Genomic DNA, 26,637 nt, shown 5'->3' with positions numbered 1-26,637 from the left:
TCTGTGAGTGAGCCAGGGAGTTGAAGGTTAAGAGATAAGGAGGTGGCTGATGATCTAGGTGCTGGCTCATGTCAGAAGGGGGTATTGATTTTTGCCCTGTAATGCAGAGTTTGAGATGCACTCAGGGAGAAGCAGGGGGAGACAAAACAGCCACTGATTCCCAGAATTTATTTTAAGCTACCTTAATTTGTTTCTTCCCTCCAGGGTCAGATCAAGTGATGTCTATATATCACCTTCTGCACCTGGGGAGGTGGGGGGTTGGATGGGATTGAAGATCTGGGGTGGGGGCTCCTTGAATGGAGAACAAGGGGGAGGTAACTGGCACCACTCTATACCAGGATGGAACTGATTAGGTCAATTAGGTCTCTCTCCTTTGGGAGCTTTAAGCTTACTTTACTAGGGCAGGGGTACTATAAGTAGGGGGCTTCATGGGGAGAGATGCCACCTCCATAGGAGAGCTCAGCAAGAGGTGATTGGCACACTGTCTCAGCTTGAAACCCCTTAGAAGACCCTAGACTCAAGATCCTAGAGGGTTACCCCACTGGGGAATGAATGACCTCCCTTCCTCCCAAGTTAGTTGGAGAATCCTGCAACATATTAGTGTCATATATTAAGAGCTGGAAAGGACCTGAGAGGTAGTCAGGTCTAACCTGTTTGTTTCAAGTGGGGAAACTGAGGCACAGTATGATCCAATGCCCTCATTTTATAAGTGAGTCCATAAGGGGTGGAATGACTTTCCCAGTAATAAATGGTAGAGCTAGAATCTGCACCAAGTTCATAGGATAATAGATTCCACTTGGGAAACTCAGGTCCCAGAAAAGTGACTTACCCAAGGTCAACATGCACAGATGTCAGAATCATAGATACATTTATTTTTTGTCTAGAATCATAGATTTAGATATTGAAGGGACCTCAGAGGCCATCAACTCCAACCTCCTTGTTTTATAGATGAGGAAACTGAGTCACAGAGATATTAAGTGACTTGAACACCTACTAAACATTTTAAATCACTTCACATGCATAATTGATATCCTATTGCTTGCATTCTCAATGGGTGGGGGGAAAGGCTGGAGTGAGGGAGAAAATTTAGAACTCAAAATTTGAAAAAATATTAAAAATTAATTAAAATTTAAAAATAAAAATAAAGCTGTTTATTTTCAGGCTCTTAAAAATGCAGTGGCATTAAAACTTCAGGAACGTGAAGACAGAATGCAGCTTGTGAATTCATGTTTGGCCCGAGGAGTTAGAGACAGGGGAGGCCCTCTTCAGATATTTGAATGTGGAAAAGAGATTAGACTTGTTTTCTTTGGCCCCAAAGGGCAGAAACAAAAGTGAGGGGTGGAAGTGGTAAAGAGGCAAAAGGAGGCTTGACGTCAGGGCAAAACTTCCTACCACTTAGAGGTGTTCAACATGGAATGGGCTGCTAGCAGAGGTGGCTGCTTTTTGGACAGTAAGGGTCATCGGCTCCCTTGGGGTGTAGCCCAGGTCACCCCACCCTAGTTACAGTTCCCTAGATACAAAGCACAGTTCCTATCTGCTCCACCTGAATGAATCAATTGACACATCTTTTCCTTTTCCTCCCTGGCTCTTGCCAAATCCCAACCCTCAACATTAGATCAGAATCTAGGAAAGGCATGAGGACACGTGGCTAAGAAGATCAATTTCTTTTTATTATTCATAAAGTTATTTTCCCCTCAAACAAGAGCACAACTGAAAAAAAAACCCCAGCATAATACAGAAATGTTCCCACCCAAGCACATGACATTGTCACATTGTGGAAAGTTCCCAGCCTGTCTTTGTCAGTTCTGTCTGTCTGGCTAGTACTTGGTTCCTGGCAGCTCCGGAGAGCAAGGTCCAAACCTGGCAATTCCCTCCTGGGAAAACCTGGACCTGGAAAAAAAATGGGGGGGGGAACTAGACAGAGGAGGGGGTCAGAGATAGAATTAGCCAACAAATGACCAGAGGGGGTCCTAAAATCCCCCATTCAGGCCCATCTCCATAAATATCTAATTAACTTAAAGCAAATATGAACAAAAAAAGGCACCCCCTACTTAGGTCTGATATACAAATAAACACTTAACGCATGTAAGACCTCTAAAAAATTATCTTTGTGAGGCTGGGGGATGGCTGGTGGCCTGTACGGACATGGATAGGAGAAATGAGCAGTTGGGGAATAGGAGGAGCTAGGCCTTGGGATTTTTCTGGGCTTGGCTTTGGGTCCTGGGAAAAGGGGTACAAGGTTTGGAAGCAAGCAGCTGGGCTGTCATCGCTGGCCCACCTGGTGTGGTGCAGGGCCGGCTCTCTGTCCTGGGAGAAGCTGAGGGCCAGACCTCCTCAGGACGGGGCAGGACAGCAATCAGTAGGTAAGCACTCTGGGTAAGGATGCTTCCAGATGGGAGGCCCACTCAATCACAAAGGCAGAAAAACAATCTTCTCTATCCAACATACACCTCTATCGAGCTAATGTAATTGCATCTGGAATCAGAGAGAAATCTCTTGGGTCTGGGGGAAGGAAGGGAGAGGGAGAGAAGGAGAACTCTTCTTCTGCAGGCCTCTTCAAGCGCAGGGGACTTCGTGCTTGTCCATGGGCAGCTCGTTGCGTAAGGTGCTGTCTCCGAATGCAGAGTAAGGAGGCACCTGGGGGGCTTCGATGATCAGGAGGCCCTCAGGGGAGAGGGAAGCAAATACTGTCACTGGGTCCACCTCAGCTGGGAGTCTAGGAGGAAGAACACAGAACTGAATGGATCTGGCTTCAAAGGACTGCCTGGGGAGGGCAGAAGGAGCCCGGGGCTGAAGTCAGGAAAGATCTGGGTTCGAATCCTGTCCCTGACACTGGCTAGCCTTGTGACCCTTGGGCAAATCATTCATCAGCTCTGGGCCTCATTTTTCTCATCTGTACAATGAGGGGATTGAATGACTTGGCCTTCAAGGTCCTCTGTGTTCCCTTGGTTCTCAAGGGCAGAGCCTATTTGTCATCTTCATGTCCCCCCAGGCCAAGTACAAGGTCTTGCACACAGTAGGTGTTTAATCAATGCTTGTTTTAGAGTATGAGGAAAGTTTCTCTTTCCCTCCCAGTATTGACCCATTTCCACTATAACCTAGAGAAAATAGGTCTAGAGCTGGGTCCATTGGCAAGGCCCCTTTATATGGAAGGATTTTTAAAAATGTGTGTGTGTGTGTTGTGTGTGTGTGTATATATATGTATCTGAATATATGTATTGTATATGTGTATGTATGTGTGTATATATGTATGTGTATATGTGTGTTGTGTATGTGTGTATATATGGGTATGTGTATATATGGTGTGTGTATATATGTGTGTATATATGTATATATATATATACACATACATATATATGTGTGTGTATATATATATATATATACACACATACATATACATATACACATATATACATATATACATCAAGTCATTAAAGCAAAGCTGTTTTTCTGGTTCCGTAAGCTGGGTCAACCCCAGGTGACACCCTAGCTGATATCTCTGCACAAGATATTAGCAAGGGAAATGAGATGCAGAAGAGATAGGGAGAGGCTTGGGCAGGGGACCAAGGGAGCACTTTTTTTTAAACACTCACCTGGAGAGAGCTCCCAAACCAAGATATCGTCCTATCAGGGATGGTCTGTTAGTCTACTGAACCACTTAGGGGCAAGCCAAGGTGGCGATTTGTGTTGCCACAAGACCTGGCCATCAGCAGCTTGTCAAGAGATGCTCACACTTGGGCAGAGGCACCATGACATTTTTAGGAAAGCGGCACCAAAGTGAAAAGAGAGGGGCTCTGAGATGACAATAGGAGAATAGGAGAGTGAGAGAGAGAGAGAGTCCACTGGACCCCCAGTTTCAGCCCTGCCATTCCATCCTCTGGGAGCCCAGCTGTCTGAGCCTGCCAGGCGGCTCCAAGATTGCCATCTTGTTGAGGTACTTTTTCAACAAAGTCATTTTCTGAGGACAATTTGCACGGGAAAATGAATTGAATAGGCAGCTTTTTAAAGATAGTCTCTCTCTTTCTCCCCTCTCCTTCTCCACCCCATCTTTTTTTTCCCTCCCCCCCCCAGAGGGTTTGTCTTAATCCTTGGAGGTTTTTCATCAGTCTCCTCTCCAGATTTCAGTTATCTCTCTCTCCATTTTCCCTTCATTTGCCCTATGGGGACACATTTCATCTGATCTCAATATCCAGTGAGAGAGGCACAGGGAGACTGGGGCTGAATGAGCCATAAAGCCTTTGTTTGGAGCTTTATCAAATTCTGAGTTTCAAAAGGAGAAGGAGGAGGAAGAGGAGGAGGAGGAGGTGAAGGCAGCATAAAGTACCAGGAGCCTACATGGGGAGAGATGAGAGAGAGAGGAAGAGAGAGAGAAGGAGGGAAAGAGAGAGAGGGAGAGAGAAGGGGAGGGAGAGAGAAAGGGAGAGAGGAAGAGAGAGAGAGAGAGAGAAGGAGGGAAAGAGAGAGAGGAAGAGAGAGAGAGAAGGAGGGAAAGAGAGAGAGGCAGAGAGAGAGATAGAGGGGTAGGGGAGAGAGTGAGTGAGACAGAAAAACAGAGAGGGGGAGAGAGAGAAAGAGAGTGGACCAAGACAGAAAAATAGAAAAAGACACAGAAAGAGACTGGGACGCATACACAGGCAGAGAGAGACAGTGCTTATTATGGTGCGTGGAACATGTAGGCGCTTAATGTTATGGAAAGACTGGTTTACAGCCTCCTTAGTTCTAAGTATATTCTGTATGTGTATAGGGGTGCCAGGGGAAGGGACATGGTGGGGTTTGAGCTGTTGAGATCCCTGAAAAGTTTTAAGCTGGGGGTTGGAGCTGGCAAAGGGAGAAATCCATAGTGGGCAGAGGGGATGCTTGGCCACCCTCTCCTTTTGCTAGACACCCCCCACCCCAGTTGAATGTTTCGGTGCCACAGGGAAGGGATCATTTGGTCAACAAGCTAGGGAGCCCTTGGTTTCTGCTCAGAGCCTGCTCAGGCTGAACCTGGCAGCAGAGAACGGAAGCTGTTGGTTTGAACAAATTAGGAGACACCCAGTTTGATGCCGTGTATTTGTATGGGATTTAGAGCCGGAAGGTACCTGGTAACTGAGGCCCAGAGAGGGGACACGACTCACAAGTAGTAAGTAGAAAAGCTGGAATATGAACCTAGTTCTTTTTACTGCAAAACCAGAGTTCTTTTTCTATCATTAGAGATTCTTTCAACTCCTGAGGATTTGTATGGTTTTCCCAAGAAACACAGCATGAGGAGATAAAGAGGAAAAGAGAGAAGAGAGTGGAGAAGAGGAGAGACTGAAATTCAGATTCTGTCCCAAACACTTCCTAGCTGTGTGACCTTGGGCAAGTCACTTAACTTCTGTCTACCTCAGTTTCTTCATCTGTAAAATGGCAATAGCACCTACCTTTTAGGGTCATGGTAAGGATCAGATGAGTAGTGTTCAAAGGGGGTTTTGCAAACATAAAACACAATATAAATGCTAACCATTATTTGCTATTTTTCCTCCTGGAAGCCCAGCATGCAGGTGGTCTCCTTACCCTGTCCTAGGCTTTGGTGGCTGCTTTACCAGAGGCCTGCACAACCGGTGGCCCGAGGGCTGCTTGCCACGCACAAAGGATTTCAGGGGTGGCCCTGGAAGAATGAGGAGGATGGCAAGTGGCCTGCCGGCTGCAGGTTGTGCAGGCCTGCCCCAGCACCTGACTCTGGAGAATGTTATCTAAGGGTCCAGTGGCTTCGGCCCTTGGATATATGCAGATCCCCCGTTGCTGCCCTCCAATCAGGTTCCCCTGAGTCTGGGCTTCTCCAATTCCTTTGCTCTCTGCCCTGCTCTTCCCATCTGTGACCTTGAATATTGTGTTCCAGACCTGGAATGTTTGCCACTCTCCTAACCCACTTTCTAGGTGCCAGCCATCATCTGCCCATTCAGCTTGGGGGTCATAAGCTCTTGGAGGAGTGTGCCCAGACTGGCCCCCTATTCACAGAGCAGGGCCCCTTAAGCCTCAAAGATAGATCCCCTCTGAGAGAGGGAAAGAGCTGAGAGAATGGTCTGCTTCGAATTCCTGATCCCCACAGAGGCCTGTATTACCTCGCATTCATGGAAGTATCGTGCTCTGAGAATTTACAGAGCTCTTTCCCATGCATTCCTTCTTTTGATCCTCACCTCAGCTCTCTGAAGTGAACTGGGCCGGGTTTATTAGCCTCATTTTAGGGAAGAAGCTAAAGCCAGAGGGTCCCAGGATTTATGCCTGGAAGGGTTCTTAGTTGGGAGGGACCACTAAACCCTTCACTTTACAGATAGGAAACTGAGGCCCAGAGAGGCTACATGACTTACCTAGGATCACACTGTAAGTTCCTGAGGCAAGATTCTAACCCAAGCCTTCCTGACTCCAAGTCTGACTCTACCCATCACGTCATCTAGCTGCTCAACAAAATAGCTGTTTGACGCTGGACAGGTGAGGAAGATGGCCCCTGAGATTCTTTCTGGCTCTCAAGCTATGACCTCTAGCTCCCTGGGTTGACCTTACATGGGAAATTCTCTAGGCCTCTTGCCATCCTCTGGATGCACCCCCAGCTTCTCCAGGACTTTGCTGAATGCCACTCTCAGAGCTGTGCTCCATCCAGTGCAGAGGACAGAAAGACTGTCAGCTCTCCTCATTCAGGACATATTGTACCCAGGCTAAAGAGACTACCTCATCTCCGGATTTTCTTTTCCTGTGACTAAGAGATCTGTGGCTGGAAACCCAAGGCTTCTGATGACAAACACTCAGAAAGCTATTTCTTTCTGCTAGACTCAGAACGACTTGAACCTGGGACTACCCCACAGAGCACACCAAAACCTCTTGGCAGATACGTACTGGATTTTCTTTGTGAAGTTTTTGGAAACAATTCCCCCTTCTTGTTGCTTTTCTTCATGTCTGCCTAGAGGAGAGAAAAATACAACTTGTCAGCGTGCCCAGAGAATCATCATTCCAGAAGACTAGGGAGGCCTCTCCTTGCCCGAGGCTTTGGGAATCAGCAGAGATCTCTTTTTTTTTTTTTCCCCGATTACCCCATTTCCCACTGGCAAGTATATGAAGTCAGCGGAGCTGTGATAAGAACCTCCTTGGGAACTTGTCTTCCACTTCTCCATTCCCCTACCCCCATGGTGTCCAGACGCGTGCCTCACAAATAGTAGGTAGGTGATGAAAGCTCGTCGGGAAAGATAAGCAAGCGATAGATGGAAAAATGAGTCTATGTGGCTACATGGAAAGAACACTGGAGTCAGATGCTGGTTCAAACCCTGCCTCTGACGCTTACTACTATCTGTATGTCCTTGTTACACAAGTTACAAGGGCCTTGGGCTTCCCCATCTGCAAAATGAAGGGGATTGGCTTAGGTGACCTCTGACGTCCCTTCCAGCTCTGGAATGATCTCAAGGTCCTTTTTTTATTAATTAATTAATTAATTAATTAATTAATTTACTTTTAGTTTTCAACATTCACTTTTATAAGATTTTGAGTTCTAAATTTCACCCCTTCCTCAAGACAGCATGCAATCTGATATAAGTTATATATGTACAATCATATTAAACATATTTCCACATTAGTCATGTTGTGAAAGAAGAATCAGAACAAAAGGGAAAAACCACAAGAAAGAAAAAAAAAAGGGCAGATAGGTGGTGCAGTGGATAGATCACTGGCCCTGAAGTCAGGAGGACCTGAGTTCAAATCTAGCCTCAGACCAAACACTTGACATTTACTAGCTGTGTGACCCTGGGAAAGTCACTTAACCCTGATTGCCTAAAAATGAAGAGAAAATAGTCTGTTTTGATCTGCATTCAGACTCCATAGTTCTTTCTCTGAGTGTGGATAGCATTTTCCATCACAAATCTTTTAGAATTGTCTTAGATCATTGCATTACTGAGAAGAGCTAAGTTTATCCAAGTTGGTCATCATGATCCTAGGATTCTAAGCAGATGTGGTCAGACCACAACTTGAGTATTGTGTTCAATCCTGAGCTGTATATCCTTGGAATAGTATTTGTATAAAAGCAGGAGTGTGAGCAGAGGAAAGCAACCTGGATGATGATGGATATGGATGGGTGTGGAAAATCTTTTGTGGATTTTCAGGACACCACTCTGTCCTAGTTCTCCTCCTAGCTCTCTGACCACTCCTTCCTGGATTTGTTCACTCCTCTCCTTGTATTCTGTGAGCCAGCAACATTGGCCTGCCCGTACTTCTTTGAACACAACACTCCTGCCTTCGACCTCCATGTTTTTACACTGGCCATCCTCCATGCCTGGAATATTCTACCTTCTCATATCTGAGTCTTAATTTCTCTAGCTTCTTCAAGAGTCAGCTCAGATCCTACTTTCTATAGGAGACATTTCTCTTTCCTTCATTCCCCATTCATCTCTGGGACAGCAGTTTTTAACCTGGGATCCATTAACCTGTTTATTTGTAAAGATATTTTGATAACTTTATTTGCCTATAATTGGTTGCCTTTGTAATACTTTCTTTTTAAAAATGTGTGCATTTAAAAACAGCTTTCTTAGAAGGGTTCCACGGGCTTCACCAGACTGTCAAAGGGGCAGGGGTCCATGATACAAAACAAGTTAAGAACCCTTGCTGTAGACTGTAAGCTTCATGAGGGCAGGGACTAAATCCTTTCTGTCTTTACACACCCAGGGCCCAGCACAGTGTTGGCATTTAATAAATTAACAGATTAACTATTAGCCTGCATTTACTTCATTATATATAGGCTGTTTCCCCCTAGAAGAATGTAAGCTCCCTGAAGGCAGGGTTTGTTTCATTTTGATCTTTCTACCTTCAGTACCTTGAACACTGCCTGGTATCTGGCATGCTCTTGATAAATGCTTACTTCAATAGTGATTGAAGAAGGTGGATATTTGTATAACCAACAGGAAGGAGCCCCTCTTTGGGGGAGTGGGTCAGGAGAGAGGGAGAATTCCATCGGTCAGACGATTAAAGACAACTACGTTGGCCACAGAATAATGAGCCTGTTAAAATGTGGAGGCCTTCAATTCCAGGAGAACCAAGAGACCATGGCTAGGAATAGCCATCTTGCCCACTTGGGCATCCCTGTAAAACCAGAGGCTTATACCAGCCCAGCTGGCAGATCCCTGCCAGACTGACTGTGTGACCTTGGGCAGGTCATTGAAACTCTTGGTGCCCTAGGCATATCTCTAGGAGTATAAATTGGAAAGCAATTAATTGGTGATTTGGATGTGTGTGAATACAGGGAGTCCTGTAATAATAATAATAATAATAATAATAATAATAATAATAATAGCACTTACATAGTGATTCAAGGTTTGCAAAGTGATTTATATATGTTATCTCATTGACCCTACTGAGGTAGGTATGAAAATTATCCCCATTTTACAGATGAAGAAAGTGAGACTAGCAGAGGTTAAGTAACTTGCCTGGGGTCACACTGCTAATAAAGTCTGAGGCAGGATTGGAACTAGGGCCTTCCTGATTCCAAGTCCAGAACTCTTATCTACTGTTTGACCTATGAAATCATAGGTGCTCTTTCCCCTCACTACCCTCCCCTTACCCTCTCCCCCCAAAAAAAATATTTGTTGGTTGTACAGACGACTTATACCTTTAAAGTTTGTAATGTGTGATATATACATTATTTACACATTCTTCTTTCAGACCATCATCTATCTTCTCTATATGTAATTTATCTTGTGTGTAACTTTTGTTATTTACATGTTGTTTCCCCAAATAGATTATAAGCTCCCTGAGGGCAGGAACTGTTTTTTTGTTTGATTATTTATTTGTTTGTTTGTTTGTTTTTCCTTTGTGTCTTCAGCAGTTAACAGTGCCTGGAACATAGTGAGCGCTTCATAAATGTTTACTGAGTGACCACATTATCTCAGAGCCCTACAAAAACCTGGCGAGGTCAGCACTGTGAGTGTTCTTAATCTCTAGTTTACAGGTGAAGTCACTAAGGCTTAGGGATCTGCCCACATTAGAATGCTGGATTTGGAGATGGAGGACCCTGGCTCAAATCCCGATATGGCTACTTCATGACCTACATAACCAAGGACAATTCACCTCACCAATCTGGGCCTCAGTTTCCTAGGTTGTAAAATGAGCATGAGGGATAAGACAATCTCTGAGATCTCTTTCAACATCAAATCTAGAGTCCTGTGAACACTTATCACCTCTGACTTTCCTCATATGTAAAACAAGGGGGTTCTAAGGTCCCTGTTAGCCCTAAATATATGGTCCATTGACATTAGACATTAGAGGTGGATTGGAACCCTGAACTCCCAAATTCCATTGCTTAAAAAAATTCCACACTATCTTTCTATCCCATTTGCCATCTGATGCCATCCTTGATGCTGAAGATGCCATGGAAAGTGAGTTTTTTCTGGTTTCCAAGGGCCAGGAGTGCCTGGGAAACTGTGACTTGCCCCTGCCAAAAATATATTCTAAGCTCAGGCTGTTGAGGGGTGGGAGGGATGGTCCCTGTTAGTGAACAGGTGGGAGGCTCTTGTAGGCGCCAAGGGAAGGGCTGCACTCTGCCAAGGAGCCAGGCCAACCCTGCCACCCACGCCGAGGAGCAAAGGCGCCCACAGATCCACCCAGGGCACAGATGGAACATTTTTAACCGTGTCCCAGTTTGAATGCCCAGAGCTATTTTCTGCTTTTGCCATGTTAGGGCCCCTCTGTGCCAAACCCTTCAGCCGATGTGGTTGGCACAGCTGCCCTCCTGCAGTGCCTCTAACGTGGGCCATCATCACATGCTGCTCATTAACAGATAACCCAAGGCTGGGGGGAGGGTCCGTTGATGACTCATCTTCATTTCTCTCTGTTCCTCAACTAGAAAATGGCATCCTGGCCATCCCTCAGATGAGCCTCTCACCATCCTGCCTCCAAGTTTCTGCTCTTTTAAAAAAATTAATTGCCCTCCTACACTGGGGAAGTCACTAATCCTTCCTGGGGCCTCAATCTCCTCATCTGTAAAATGGTCATAATAATACCTGTAATGCCCACTATACCAGACTGTTTGTTGGCACCAATGAGAAACTCATGAAAATACTTCCTCTTACTGGTCTCTGGGACCTGACAACATGCCTATGGCAGAGGACCAGCTGAGTTAGACTATATCCCTCATTGGGAGGGCTTCTATGAGAGTGAAGAATATTTTTGGGGGGTACGCAGCAACTTTCATCTACATTGTACAACGGAGAGTGTCACACTGGGAGACCAGAAGACCTGTGATCAAATTGAACCTCAGATACTGACTAGGTCTGTGACAAATCAATTAATCTCTGCCTGCCTCAGTTTCCTCATCTGTACAAGAACAATAATTGCATCTATCTCTGAGGGCTGTTGCGAAGATCAAATGGGATAGTATTTGTAAAGTGCTTTGCAAATCTTAAACCTTTATATAAATGCTAGTTCTCATATGCTCATAGAATACATATGGATACACAACTTACATCTGGGTAAACTGTTCACAGGAGCTACAGATCAACTTTGAAAAATGTATTTCCCTGGATTTCTACTCCAGGGTGAGAGCATTGATAAGGCAAAAGGACGGAGACCCCAGTGGGGTCAGGCCCCCGTTAGACCCAGATCTGCATGAACCCAGAGTCCATGGGGACATCTTGACTTGCCTTAGGTTTATGAAGTTGGCATGCCATAGTCAGGACTAAAACTCGGTTTTCTAATTCCAGGGCCAGTGCTCCATCCATTGAGCTACACTACCTCCAAGAGGCCTCCTACCATGTTAAGGGGCCAAGAATGGAAACCGAGTCTCTCCTGCCTCTCTGCCCACTCCTCTTTCCACTGGGCCAGGCTTCAGATTCATAAATTCATAGATACAGAACTGGAATGGACTATGGAGACCAGCTGACCCATCCCCCTGCATTTTACAGATGGGAAAACTGAGACCAAGGCGGATTGTCCAAGGTTACACAGACAAGCCTCTCCTTTTGGCCCAGGTTTCAAATTTCTTTTCCCTCTCCGTATTTATCAGAAGCCTTATCAATGAGCCTGAGCTTCCTTATCTGTGAAATGGGAATGATTATGCTTATATGACCTACCTCGAGGGGTTCTTGACATGACAGAGCTTTGTAAATCCTATAGTATTGTAAAGGTGTGGATTTTATTCCTCTTCTCACTGACCTCACAGGATTGTCATAAAGATAAAGGAGATAATGTAGTTGAAAAATAAATTTTTTAACCTATAAAGCATTTTAGCCTGTTTCCTCTTCTATAAGTTGAGGGGGTAAGACTGATTGTTCAAAAAAATCCCTCCCAGCCCTGACATGCCCTGTTCTAAGGCCCCTCCCAGGTCTGACATTCCCTGTTCTAAGGCCCCTCCTAGCTCTGCCATCCCCTGTTGTAAGGCCTCTCCCAGCTCTGACATTCTGGGATTTTTTGAAACATAAGCTGTTGTTATTTTTGGCCAGGCCTTTAGATTCAGAAGGCAAAGGAAAATAAGTATTAACCCTGAGCTAGTCCCTGAAAGTTGCTTTTTTTACCCGTTCACTTATTGCAAGTATTAATATATAATGTTTTTCAGGATAGAGAAAATGTTATTTCCTCCCCAGATGCATCAAGCCAGTGGTAACTTGGGAGAGGGCTTTGGATTTTCTGTCCACAGTAGAGAGATTCCTCACTCTCCTATTTGTTACTGGCTCTTAGCCTCTGGGCCTCATCTGTAAAACAAAAACACCTAAATTTACTTCCAGCTCTAGGCACCAAGAAACCAAGAGGGCGTCTGTCATCTCTCTCCTTCTTCCACTCACACACAACCACTACCCACTCTGAAGCCTCATCACTTCTGCTCAGGCCTAGCACAAAAGCCTCCTAATCAGTCAGTCCCCCTTTCTCCTGCCTCTCCTCTCTCCAATTCGTTATACACACCTACCAAAGTGAGATTATTTTAATATTAAAAGTTACTATTGATATATTTCACTTTTACATTACCTAGTTTCTGATATATATATACTCACATATATACATATGTATGTACACACACACACACGTACTCCCCACTACCTAAGACTCACAATTTATAACAATGAATAAAAAAAGGGAAAAACAATTCTGCCCAACCAACCTATGAACTCAAAGGAGGGAGCCTTTTGGAAGAGAGATGTAATCATTCAAAGGAGTTTGGCCTGCTTATCCACACAAGAAAGACCAAATGGATGACGACTGTCTATTACCCACATTTCACCATTAATTTGGATGAACACCCTACAGAGCCTGTCCAACAGTCTACATCTGGGACAACCAGTGCATCTGGGCAATGATCTGGACCCAGAATGAACAGAAGGAAAGCAGGCTGGACTCTTTTAGGGAAACTGAAAAATGACTCTCTCAAGCTTCCCATGAGAGCAAAGGCCCATCTTTTCAAGACTGAAGCTTTACTGGTTCCTATTTACTAAATAGGAACAAAACACCAAAGACAACTGTGTCTAAATAACTAAAGATAGGGGTCATCACCCAGAGGTCAATGGAGAGGCCGATGGTGGAAGTAAGCAGACTGGGACATATCACCATTTGAGTATTAAGGGCACCTCTTGTCTTCCTTTCTTCTTCCCTTCCACCCCCAGTAAAATGTAACATGTTCCTTGAGGTCAAAGACCATTTCATTATTGTCTCTAAATCTCCAGCACTTACCACATTACCTGGCATACAGCAGGTGCTTAATAAATGCTTGTTGATGAATTGATTCATTTCCTGCTCCCTTTCCCCATTATTAGTACTCTCTCCTTCTTGAAATTGCTTTGTGTTATACTGTATATATTTTGCATATATTTAGTTAGGTATATGGATCCCCTTAGAATATAAGCCCTTGAGGGCCAGGCACTGTGATTTATTATTATTTTTTTTTGTCTTTGTTAACCCTAGCACCTAACATGGTGAACTTTTGGCTCTTTATTCCAACTTTCTAATTGGGGAAATTGAGGCACAGAATGATTTAAGGGGAATTGGCTAAGATTATTGGCTTCTGGCTTCGAAGATATGTACTAGGACTGGACCTGTGATTTCATCACCATGGAGTACCTCCAGGTGAGGAAATTCCTTCTACCAATGCAGGTCAGCACCTTCTCTGAAACTCAAAATCTTGGCGATTTCCTTGGGAGCATGGAGAATTGAAGTGACTTGTTAGTGTGTGTGTCAGAAGTGGGAGCTGAACCCAGGTCTTTCAGACTGTGAGATCCACACTATTATACATATGGTGGGCAGGCTTCTCAGACTGGGATAACATGGAAGTATCTAAGGAAAACCTTTTTCCAGCTTGGACAGTGCATTGCTTTCCTCACAAAGCTAATTAATTCCTGTAAATGCTTTCTTCTGAGCAGACAGGAAAGAGGATGTGGAGGAAGCTATTAGGGATGACCACAGTGTTCCTTCTGATGGATGGCAGCAGGGAGGGGAATCTATCAGTTGGGTGCCGGACATCCTCTGTCTGTAGACCTTTCCCAGGGGCAGATGATGGGAGCCAGAGGCCAGTGACCCCCTTACCCTCCCTCCACCTGTGCTCTTCCAGTTAGAAAGCTGGAACAAGGAGCCAAGAGCTCTCTTGTGGTCCAGATATCTGATTCCTTTTCCCCACGAGGACCCCGTGGCACTCTCTCCCCCTTCCCCTGCCCCCTCCTTGACCCAGACTCCTCTCAAGATCTCAAAGGAGGCATCTGTCTAGCTAGTGTCTGAGGCTGGATTTGAACTCACAAAGATGAGTCTTCCTGGCTCCAGGCTCAGTTTTCTATGCACTATGGCGCCACCTAGCTGCCCCTCCGCCTGGACTTCTGTTAAAAATAAGTCAGTGGCCTGATCTATGACAATGAGAGGAAAATGGAGGCCTCTGGCATCTTCCCTATGGGGAGGGAGACAGTGGAGTTAAGTGGATGGACTTGGGTTCAAGTTCTACCACTGACACTTACTGATTGTGTGACCCTGAACAAGTCACTTAACCTGTTTGCCTCAGTTTCTATAAAATGGGGATACTAATAGAACCTATCTCCTAGGGTTGTTTGAGGATCAAATGAGATAATTGTCAAGTACTTGGCACACAGTAAGAGTCATTAAAATGTTACCATCATCATCACCATCATCACCATCATCATCATCATCATCATTATATATGCCACTCTCTAGAATTATGAAGACTTAGGTTTTGATCTCACCTCCGATGCTTACTAGCTGTGTGAATCTGGGAAGGCCATTTAACCTTGCTCAGCCTCAGTTTCCTCATTTGTAAAATGAAGGGATTCAATTCAATGTTTTCTCTAAGATTTGTTCTGGCTCTAAATCTGTGCTGTCTCTGAGCCTCAGTTTCCCATTTATAGGGAGGCTAATTATACTATATATACTACCCTACTTTACAGGGTGGTTGGAATACTCAATTGTAAGTGTTGTGTTTTGTAAACTTTCATATCAGCCTCTAGAAAGTTCAAATATCGTGGCCTTAGGTCAATGATTAGCCCTGGCCAGGACCGAACTGTTCTTATCATTTCCAAGGGGCGTTTGTTCACTATAGGGCCATTGTTAGCAATTGTGACTTGGAGATCCAGAGAGATTCTAAGTTGTTTGTCTGAGATCAGCCAGCCAGGCAGGGCCAGAGTCCAGGGCCAAACCCAGATGCCAGAATTTCCAGGCCCAGGTTCTGTACCTGAACAATTCACCATCTGGTCCTTGTCCACTTATGACCCAAATAAACATTGCCTCTCCTCCATTTTTGCTCCTCCCTCTAATACTGGGGACTCCTACTATTCTCCCCACTCCTTTCAAACCATTACTATCCAGGCTAGCTCTCCATCCCTAGGAGAGTATATTGAATGTGTATGTATACATATTCCATATCTATGCATATAGGTATACCATTTATGTATATATATGAGATATGTAGAGCAGAAAAAGTCATACTAGGCATTTACACATATTATTTACATATATCATATAGTGCTTTACATATATTTACACTTGAGCTTCATAGTAACCTTGTGAGGCTAGTGTTACAAGTATTATCTCCATTTTACATTTAAGGAAGTTGAGGCCAAGAAAAGTTAAGCAACTTAGCTATGATCACACGGCCAGCAGGTATTATAAGCAGGCTTTGAACTGAAGTCTGCCTGACTCCCAAGTATACCTCTTTATCTATGCCATATAGGATAACCACCCCTTCTTAATATAGGCTTATATACAGGATACACACACACACACACACACACACACACACACACACACACACACATACATAATAACCACTTCTTCTTAATACAGGCATATACAGCCTGTATACTTAATACAGGGCTATGCTGCTCTGTGTGATGGAGAGTTCCAGCGGCTACCATTCATGTCTATTTTACAGATGAGGAAACTGAGTCTTACAGTGACTCATTTCTAGACAGAGAACCAGACATAGTGTGTCAGGACCAAGAGTGGGGCCCAGTTCTCTCACCACCACCCCACCTCCAGCCCAAGATTCCTTCCGTTCAACCAGAAACAGCCTAATCCTAGTGACTCCTTTCCCAGCAACAAACAATCCCAGCCCTGCCCAGCCCAGCCCAGTCTGTCTCCTTCCCCAATAGTCCCAAGCCTCTGATGTTGATGTTCTGCTCTCTGCACCTTTGAAAGTCCTGTCTGAACAGCTCAAGTGAATCTAGCACAGGTGGGCCCTGGCACCATTTCTCAGACCGAGACTTGTCTACTGAGTTTCTCTGATCACAGTTTTATTTGTTTTTCTATTCTCTGTCTCTCGGTGTCTCTGTGTATGTGTTTCTCTCTGTCTTTGTGTCTCTGTCTCTCTCCCCTCCCCATCCCCCTTTTCTCTTTCTCCCTCTCCTTCCCCATCCCCCCTTTCTCTTTCTCTCTCTCCTTCCCCTCACCCTTTCTTACCCTCCCCCTACCTCCCTCTAATGGCCCACTAATTGGGGAGGAAGCATAATTGACTTCTTCTAGAGTGGCTGTTAAATGAGCTAATGATCAGAAACAAAACAGAAGGCCCTGCCCTGCGTTTGTCCAGTCCCAGTCTCATTTCAGACTTAACCCTTTCCTTGGGTCTCATCTCTGCTTCCCAAGTGGTAGATCTGGTGACTAGAATAGACAGCAATGATGGTTACAACCAGGAGAACGAGAATACCAGGTTTTGAGTAAGGACAGGTTGGGTAGGTTTTAAAAATGTGCCTTCTATTTGGGGCTGTGGATAGAGGATGAGGCTTAGAGCCAGATGTGAATTCGAATCCTCCCCCTACCGCCAAGGGGGTTCAGTGGGGAAGAAGATGCCAGAATTGAGTCCAAAGATCTAAGCTTGACTCCTAACTCTGCTTGTTCCTGACCATTTGTGTGATTTTGGTCACCGCACTGTAAGACTCTGGTGCCCCACTTGCTCAACTGTAAAGATGACCTTTCAGGCTTAAGCAATTCTCAGGCTTTCAATACTGCCTGTGTGATCCTTGGCAAGACAACAAACCTCGCCCAGGCTGTTCTGTCATTTCAAAGACGCCAGTTTTTGCTTTAGATGGACTCTGTCTGTCCTGCTCCAAAGCCGGAGTCCTACTCTCACGTTTCTTTCCCTTTGTTTCTTCTCCCAAACTCTCAGGTGTTTTGGCTCCCAGGGAGGAGGTAAGGATTTAGAATGGAACTACCTGCCTACAGCAAGGGAATTCCTAAGCCTTTGAGTCATTCTAGGGGCTTGGAGGGCCTGTCCCTGCTACGACTAGGCAAGTCTCCTTCATGACTTTTATCTAAAAGCAGGTTCTTTTTTTTTTATCATCTATCATCTCCATCTTCTTTCTGTGTATTTCAACTCTCTCTCTCTGTCTCTCTCCCCTCCTCCTCCTCTGTGGTCTTTCTTTTCTCTCCTGTCTCTGCCCGTCCCTCTCTGTCTCTCTCTGAATCTCCCTCTCTCTCTCTGTTTCTCTTTCTGTCTCTCTTTCTGTCTGTCTGTCTCCTCCTCCTCCTCTTTGTGTCTTTCTTTTCTCTCCTCTCTCTGCCTGTCCCTCTCTGTCTCTGTCTCTTTTTCTATCCCCGTCTCTCTCTCCCTCTCTCTCTCTCTCTCTCTCTCTCTCTCTCTCTCTCTCTCTCTCTCTCTCTCTCTCTCTCTGTCTGTGTCTCTCTCTCTGTCTCTCTCCTCCTCCTCCTCTTTATGTCTTTCTTTTCTCTCCTCTCTGTCTCTCTCTGTTTCTCTCTCTGTCTCTCTGTTTCTCTGTCTCTCTCCTCCTCCTCCTCTTTATGTCTTTCTTTTCTCTCCTCTCTCTGCCTGTCCCTCTCTGTCTCTTCCTCCCTCCCCGTTTCTCTGTGTCCTTCTCCATCTCTGGGTCTTTCTTCTTTCTCTACTGTCCCTGTCTCTGCCACTTGTTTCATCCCCTTCTGTTTGCCTCTTTCTCTCCTCTCTCTCTGTCTCTGGTCTCTCTGGCTGCCTGTCTCTCTGTCTCTGGTCTTTGTTTCTTCTCCATGAAACTCTCTCCCCCAACTACCAGCATTCCCCATCCTTAAACATCCTTATATTAATTTTATATTGATTCTGCATATACTTATATGTGCTCATGTTGCCCACCCCAATAGAGTATAAGCTCCTCAAGGGTAAGGATTATTTCATTTTTATTTCCCCAGTAGATAGACCAGTGCCAGCTACATATTAAGTGCCTAATAAATATTTGTTGATTGACTGATTGATAGATTTTTCCTTTCACTTATTTCTATCTCAGTAGGCACTTACAAATATTCATTGACTGATTGACTGTCTTTGCTTCTCCATTCTCTGCCTCTCATCCCCCATCTCTGTCTCTCCCATTTCCCTTTCCCTCTGCCCCATCACCCCATCCTACCCAGTGCCCACTCACCTGATACCTCCACAAAGCCATCCTTGGTTTTAACAGTCAGCTCCTCTGGCTTGTAGCTATGCACGTTGACACAGACTTTCCAAGGCTCCCCAGGGCAGGGGGGTGGGCTTCGGTTTTCAACAGGCCCATACCTGGCCCCATAGATGGAGGGGCCATGCTGGGGACCAAGGGAGTCATGCCTGCCCTTAGGGTGCCTGGCCATGGGGACAGTCTGGGGCGGGCCCAGTCGGGCCAGTCCGCAGTCAGGTCGTCCGGGAAAGGGGCCATGCCAAAATCATCGTCCAGCAAGCGGGTAGACAGGCCTGACTCCCTGAAAGGGTCTCTCCTCAGGCGGGAAGAAGGGTAGGTGCAAGAAAAAGGCATTTGGCCATCGGCCATGGCTGCGGGCCTGGGTCAGGGCAGAGTGGCCCCCCTCCGACTCCCAAACAGTGGCAAGAGCCTTAGCTGGGCACTATGGGCCCAGGACAGCAGTTAACAGTTGAGTCTTCTGGCCCTGCCTCTGGCTCCCTGTGTGGCTTCTCAGCAAATAACCATCCAAGGCCCCTCCCCAAAACCAGAGTCCACCCTCAGAGAGGCTGCTTCAGCCCTGGGGGGAGGATACGGATGCCAAACCGGAGCGACAGGAATCCCTCCAGATATGCCCTCCCCTTGCCAAAACTCTCCAAGGGCTTTAAACCCAGGCAAGTGAAGGTGGATAGAGGGAGGGGAGAGACCAGCGAGTGCCCAGTGGCTTGCAGATGGCAGAAGTGCCCAGCCCCCCCCTTCAGACCTCGGGGTGGATTCTCTCTGGAGACCAGGCAGGCAAGCAGAGGTATGCACCAGTACCCTTTGGGGCCGCCTGTCTCTCTCTTCTGTCCTTTTCTCCGAGCCCAGGCAGCAGCTTAAATAAACATCAGCGCCCAGAAACTTCTCGTGTTCTCCAGGGCTGGGCAGGGCGCCTCGCTTATATGTCCTTTGATGCTGGCCAGGAGTGGGGGTGGGGAGGCAGGGAGCTTTTGCAATCTCCCCTTGTCAGACTGTGTTTTGGAGCCGATGAGCTACCCTCCTGAGCAATGCGGTTAGGACAGCTGACTGCTCTCCCAGGGGAGTTGGGAATGAGGGGCTATCCAAGTTTAGACGCCCCTCCTGGACCCTGGGGAGCCTCCCCTCCTCCTCCCTAGCCTGTCTCTTCCCTGCCTGACCTCCCTCTCTTGTCTCAGCAAGGAGGGACCCACGCTGCAGCAACTGTCTGCAACTGCTCAGAGCCGGGTCTGCTATTTTTATCCCTCCTCCTCTTCCTCCTCCTTGGGGCCCCTGCCCGGCTCCCCGCCACCTCTGTCCCTGTCCAGAAGGCTCTCCATACACACCTGTCCTTCTTCTTCACTATAGGGACACACACAATGAGGGATAATTAGGAAAGAGAATTGAACTGATCGTCCGTGCCGAGATCCACCCCCCCTCCATGTAGAGGATGTCCACTCTATTACCTCAGGGTTTGGAATGCTTTGGTACGGTCCTATCTCTACTCTGCTCTGCGTCTCTATCTCATCTTTTGTACTACTACCACTAATATCTGTAAAACTGAGATAATATCTGTACCATGCTTAGCACAGTGTGTGGAATATAGTAGGAGTTGAATACATGCTCATTCCTTTCCTTTCCCCTTCCCTTAAAAACAATAACTCTTTTATAAGGTTTGCAAAATATTTATTTTTTCATTTGATCTTCACAACAACCATAAGAAATTAAATAATAATAATAACAACAATAATAGCATTTATATAGTACTTTAAGATTTGCAAAGCACATAAATATTATTCATCTAATCCTAACAAAAGGGGTGGGAGATGTTGATGTTAACAATAACAGAAACAGTAGCATTTACATAGCGCTTTAAGACTTGCAAAGCTTTGTACAAATATCATCTATTTAATCCCCATAACAGCCCACAGAGGTAGGCGCTATTTTTATCCCCATTTTACAGATGAGTAACTGAGGGAGGTAGAGGTTAAGTGACTTGCCCAGGGTGTCTAAGGTGGATTTGAGCTCGGGTGTTCCTGACTCCTGGTCCACTGCTCTCTCCATGGCACCATCTAGCTACCTCTGTGGGGTAGGTGCTATTAGTAACCCAATTTTACAAACGAGGAAACTGAGACTCAGTGAGATGTGCCAAGTAAGTGCCGTTGCTTTTGGCTCAAGCCTTGGGTGGGTGGGGGTACTTTGAGTCAACTTGTTTTGGAAGTCTCCTAAATTAAACCGCAGGGTGTTAAATAGCTGAAAGGTATGATATGTGATACCCTCCTCCTCCTCCTCCTCCCCCCTCCCCAAGGGTGTTTGCATTTTGCTGGGGGGAGTTGGAGATAATGGAATCTTAGATTTAGAGCTGGAAGGGACCTTTGTGGTCACCTGGCCCCATCGAGCAAATGAGCACCTCAACACCATCAGTCAATTAACATTTATTGACACCTGATGACGTGTCAGGTACCGTGCTTAGCACTAAAGATACAAAGAAAGCCAAAGCCAAAGCCAAAACATAACGCCCAGCAAAACCAACCACAAGTAGTCCCTGCTTTCAAGGGGATCCTGTTTTAATGGGGGAGTCAACGTGGGACATCTGCTTGTCCTCTTTCACTCTCAAAAAGAACCCAAATGACATCACTATGTCAGCGTCAAGGTACAGTGCGTCTGACTGTGGCCGATCGGGACCAAGATGAGCTCAGAAGGCTCTACCACAGGTCGGGCACGTGAACATCTGGAGTGGATTCACTAAATTTGCACATCTTAGGTTTCTTTTGAGCCGTTGCAATTCTGCTGTGCTCACAGAGCACAGCATCTTCTTTGATGTGGGTGCACCATGCTGGGCAGTCCTGTGCCAGTATCTCCCATGTCACACAATCCATTCTAAAGTTCTTAAGAGAGACCTTGAGAATCTCCTCGTATCTCTTCTTCTGGCCTCTGGCTTGCCTTCTGTGATTTCTTTAAGGCAAATGAACCTTCGGCATTCAAACAACTTGGCCAGCCCCTTGGATAAATTGAAGGTATCCAAAGGAAGGAAGGAACTCCAATGAAGAAAGGCTTCCTATAGAAGGTAAGATTTTAGCTGGGAAATCGAAGGTGGAGATGAAGAGTGAGAGCACATTCAGGCGTAAAGGATGGCCAGAGAAAACACCTGGAGTCATGAGATGGAGGGTCTCTTCTGAGGGACAGCAAGAGGTAGGTGCTAGGAACATAGACACGAAAATGAGATAATCTCAGCCATCAAGAAGCTAACATTAAAGGGCAGCTAGGTGGCCCAGTGGATAGAGCACCGGCCCTGGAGTCAGGACCTGAGTTCAAATCCAGCCTCAGACACTTGACACTTACTTGCTGTGTGACCCTGGACAAGTCACTTAACCCCATTGTCTAGCCCCCCCCAAAAAAAATTGGAGTCAGGAGGACCTGAGCTCAAATCTAGCCTCAGACACTTGACTTGACACTTACCAGCTGTGTGACCCTAGGCAAGTTACTTAACCTGGAATACCTCACCAAAAAGCAAAAAAAAAAAAAAAGACACTAATATAACACATACAACGCATGCATGTATATATACACATATAATACTTAATGTTATATTTAATAGATACAAATCTAATATATATTCTATACAATAAAATATAAATATAATATATACACATACATATATGTATACACATATATGTATGTGTATATATTTGTACATATACATGCATACACACACAAAATATATGCAGGCAGAAAAGATGGTTCTGGGGTCAGCTAGGTGGCGCAGTGGATACAGCACCGGCCCTGGAGTCAGGAGGATCCAAGTTCAAATCTTGCCTCAGACCAAACACTTGACACTTAATAGCTGTGTGACCCTGGGCAAGTCACTTGACCCCAATTGCCTAAAAAAAAAAAGAAAAGAAGATGGTTCTGGAGTCAAAACATATGGGTTTAAATCCTGTCTCTAATACTTAACTACCAGTGTGACTGTAGGTAAGTCACAGTTAAGCTCACCTAACCTCTTTAAGCCTCAGTTTTCTCATCTGTAAAATGGGAGGCTAACCTAATTATCTCAGGGGGTGGTGAGGGAAGAGCTCTGTTAACCTTAAAATACTATAGGAACATGGGCTCTTATAGTATGAGTCCTTTTTAAAAGACTCTCCCTGGGGGCAGCTAGACTGTGGCCCTGGATTCAGGAGGATCTGAGCTCAAATCCAGCCTCAGACACATAACACTTGCTAGCTGTGTGACTCTGGGCAAGTCACTTAGCCCCATTGCCTAGCCAAATGAATGAATGAATGAATGAATGAATGAATGAATGAATGAATGAATGAATGAATGAATGAATGAACAAATAAACAAACACACAAACAAACAAATGAATGAATGAATGAACAGATAAATAAATAAATAAATAAATAAGAGGCTCTCCCTCTACAACCTACTGTCCTGGTTTCCTTTCATATTAAGTCCCTTCACAAACTCTCCTTTCTGCTGTCAAACTGGACAAATAGCCATTCCTTGTACAGGGTCCTCCCATCTCCCTTATGTACAAGCTACTCCCATGTACCTGGACTACACTCTCATCGGTTCATAGAGCTAGGGCTGGAAGTGTGAATTTCAAAGCTCAATCCCTTCAATTCGCAGATGAGGAAACTGAGGCCCAGAGAGTTTAAGTGACGTACCTGCCCAGGGGTGATATAGTAAGTCCAGGAGCTGGGATTCCAACCTAGGTCCTCCAACCATGTGACTTCCTATTTCAACTCTCTGGGCCTCAGTTTCCCTACCTGCCAAGTCGGTTGGGAACCCCTTCACTAGGTCACAGGGCTATTCTGGGAGAAGGGTTTTGGAATTCTCAATGTGTGCTCATCCACAACAGGTGGTTATTATTGTTTTTATTAGTAGGAGACATAAAAATAAGAAGTGGTAGGAGGCCACCTTCCCAGACACTCCCCCTCAATACCGGCTCAGCAGTAAGCTGTGGGTGATTTAACCCAAGTGGCCTTTTCCAGTGGGATGGCTGACTAAGCTGCACATTGCTCATTCAGTGAAATCGGTGCTGAGCTGGGGAGCTTTAGGCTGGGCTGAGGTCATAGATGGGGCAAGTGACCCCGACCGTGATCGAAGCCAGCTCTGAGCCCAGAGGAAGAGCATCTGGGGAAGGACCCAAAGATTCCTCTGATATAGGAGTCTGGGTCCATAATCTGATTCCTTACTGAGCTGCCTAATCTCAAAAGGGGGAAAAAACCGAACTTCTCTGGCGAGATGTTTGACCATAAATAGGTTTCTCAGGGAACTGGTTAGGAGATAAGAACGCAGCAGTGTTTGTTTGTTGGGGGAAGTGTCTGTGTTACTTTCCTGTGGGTGTGTGTGTGTGGAGGCTTTGGGAGAAGCTTCTCCTCTGTCCCCACCAGCCCTGAAACCCCCTGAAGGCTTCCCCATTTGGCACTGTGGACTCTGGCTCCCAACCTTTCCCAAGATTTCCTAATATGGAGTGGGGACACTTTCTCCCCAGTCTCTGCCTCTGAGGAGGGGCGGGGTTGGGCAGTGTTGCTGCTCCCTGGCTTTCTAACCATGCCCTCATGGTTGATTACCCATGCTTTGTTTTTCATGGGATATGGGCAAGTTTGTAGAATCTTTCGATAATAACAGCAGCAACAATGACAGCTACACATATATCACTTCATGGCTTGCAAAGCACTTTATCTTTATCACAAATATTATCTCATATGGTCCTCACAACCAATCCGGGCAGTGGGTGTTATTATTATCCCCATTTCACAGCTGAAGAAACTGAGGCAAACAGGGTTAAGCGACTTGCCCAGGTTCACATAGCTAGTAAATGTCTGAGGCTGGATTTGAACTCAGGTCTGCCTGATTCCAGGTCCAGCCTTCTATCCACTTGGCTCCCCAGCTGCAAAGCATTTCTCATGTTCCACATCTATTGTTTGTCAGGTACTAACCCATCTTCTACAAGAAACCATTTCTGGGGCAGCTAGGTGGCACAGTGGATAGAGCACCAGCCATGAAGTCAGGAGGACCTGAGTTCAAATCTGGCCTCAGACCAAACACTTGACACTTACTAGCTGTGTGACCCTGGGCAAGTCACTTAACCCCAATTGCCTTTAAAAAAAAGAAAGAAACCTTTTCTAAGCCCTCCTTCTGAGACTACTTTCAATTTATCTTGTCTATGTGTCATTGTTTAGTTGTTTTTCAGTCATATCTGACTCTTTGTGACCCCATTTAGGGTTTTCTTGGCAAAGATACTGGAGTGATTTGCCATTTCCTTCTCTAGCTCATTTTACAGATGAGGAAACTGAGGCAAACAGGGTTGAGTGACTTGCCCAGGGTCATACAGCTAGTTAAGTGTGTGTTGGGTCAGATTTGAACCTGGGGCCTCCTGACTCCAGGCCCAAGTGCTTTATCTACCACTCCACCAAGTTGCCCCTGTCTATAGCTTGTTAATTTAGATGTTGTCTCTTCCATTAGACTGTGAGGGCCGTAAGAACAGAGACTGTGGCTTTTTTGCCTTTCCTCTATTGCCCAGCACTTAATACAGTACCTGACACATAGCAGGTACTTAAAAAATGCTAGTTGACTGACTGATGGACTAGATGCTGTAGTAATACAAAGACCAAAAGTAAATAAAGAAGAAAAAACTTTCTGACCTCAAAAGGCTGACATTCTACTGCACAAAAATCCATGGATCTAGGTCAGTCATTGTGAAAAAGGGGCTGACCTAGTCACATGCCTCCCCAGTAGTCAGAAGTCTGTGTTCTGGTAGCTTTATGTGCCCGGCACATCATAAATATGACATTTAAATAAATGCCTATTGATCTGATTTGATAGGACCTGATCGATGATGTCAGCCAGAGTAGATCTTTTGCTTATCAGAGTCCAAATCCTGATTTGCTTTCGCCCCTTTCCCACCTTTTAGGGACCTGTCTCAGTCGTCAAGAAGGCATCATCCAGGCTCAGTCATTCTAAAAGTATGCACTGAGCTCAGTTCTATTTGGAGGTGGGTGAGTAAGATACAGTCCCTGCCCTGAAGGAGTTTTCAGTCTAGCTTCTGGATCGGCATATTAAAAAGCATTTGTCAAATGCCCACCAGGCTGAGGAGAAATAGGGAACCAGTGAAGATTCAGAGGGGAAGGAGATCTGAACAAGGGCAGAGGACAGAAGGGGGACAGTTGTGAGAGATGTGGAAAAAAAGCTGATGTCACACCAAGTGGAAGAAAAAGAGGCAGTGTATGACTGGTTGGCCTCTTGGAGATAGCTTTTGAGAAGAGAAGATGTGACCTTAGTTGGGGACTGGAGGAAGGAAGGATCCTTTCCTACCTTCTCATAATGGCAGGGACAGGTGAAGGGCTCTCATTCTCCACGTGGAACATGCAGTCAAGTGGTTTAAGTTGTCTGCCTTGCCTCTTTCTTTCATGTCTTCTTTTTTCCACCTTCAGCAGCTTGACCATTGAAAGAAAGTCTGTGACAAGGGTAACATCTACCAGAGCAGTGGAGGTTGTACAGTGGTCACTATATAGGGCCTGTGACAGAGAACTCAGTGAGAGGCCCCCAGAAGGAAAATCTCAGTAGGTGTTTTACCAGACAATTTATCATCATACAGCTAAGAAATAAAAAATGACTAAATAGCAGCCTTGCTATTGCGTGGTATTCCAAGGAGGCTTAAATATTAGCCTCTCAAGTGATTGTGTTAATTGTGATAAGTTACTGGATTCTGTTCTAATCATTCTGTGATTCTTTATTGTTTAGTATCCTCTGTGCTTTGTGGGAATAAACTCCCCTCTCTGATCCATGTTTGTACGGAAGATAACATTTTTTCAAA

The 26,637-nt window shown here is 45.5% G+C and overlaps 1 protein-coding gene across 1 annotated transcript; it reads right to left on the bottom strand.

Moving 5' to 3' along the window:
- Window positions 1-1,649: 1,649 nt before the first annotated feature.
- On the bottom strand, window positions 1,650-19,951 carry HSPB8 (heat shock protein family B (small) member 8). The gene is given in 4 exon segments (XM_021007976.2): window positions 1,650-2,716; window positions 6,853-6,916; window positions 18,819-18,966; window positions 18,969-19,951. Coding segments are annotated over 4 exon segments (600 nt in total). The 5' UTR covers window positions 19,197-19,951; the 3' UTR covers window positions 1,650-2,556.
- Between the last annotated feature and the right edge of the window lie 6,686 nt (window positions 19,952-26,637).

This window comes from Phascolarctos cinereus, unplaced genomic scaffold (genome assembly GCF_003287225.1).
Source record: "Phascolarctos cinereus isolate Bilbo 61053 unplaced genomic scaffold, phaCin_HiC Scaffold_4;HRSCAF=312, whole genome shotgun sequence".
NCBI lineage: Eukaryota > Metazoa > Chordata > Mammalia > Diprotodontia > Phascolarctidae > Phascolarctos > Phascolarctos cinereus.
Note: the sequence above shows the minus strand (reverse complement) of the source record. Positions and strands in the feature narration are given on the sequence as shown.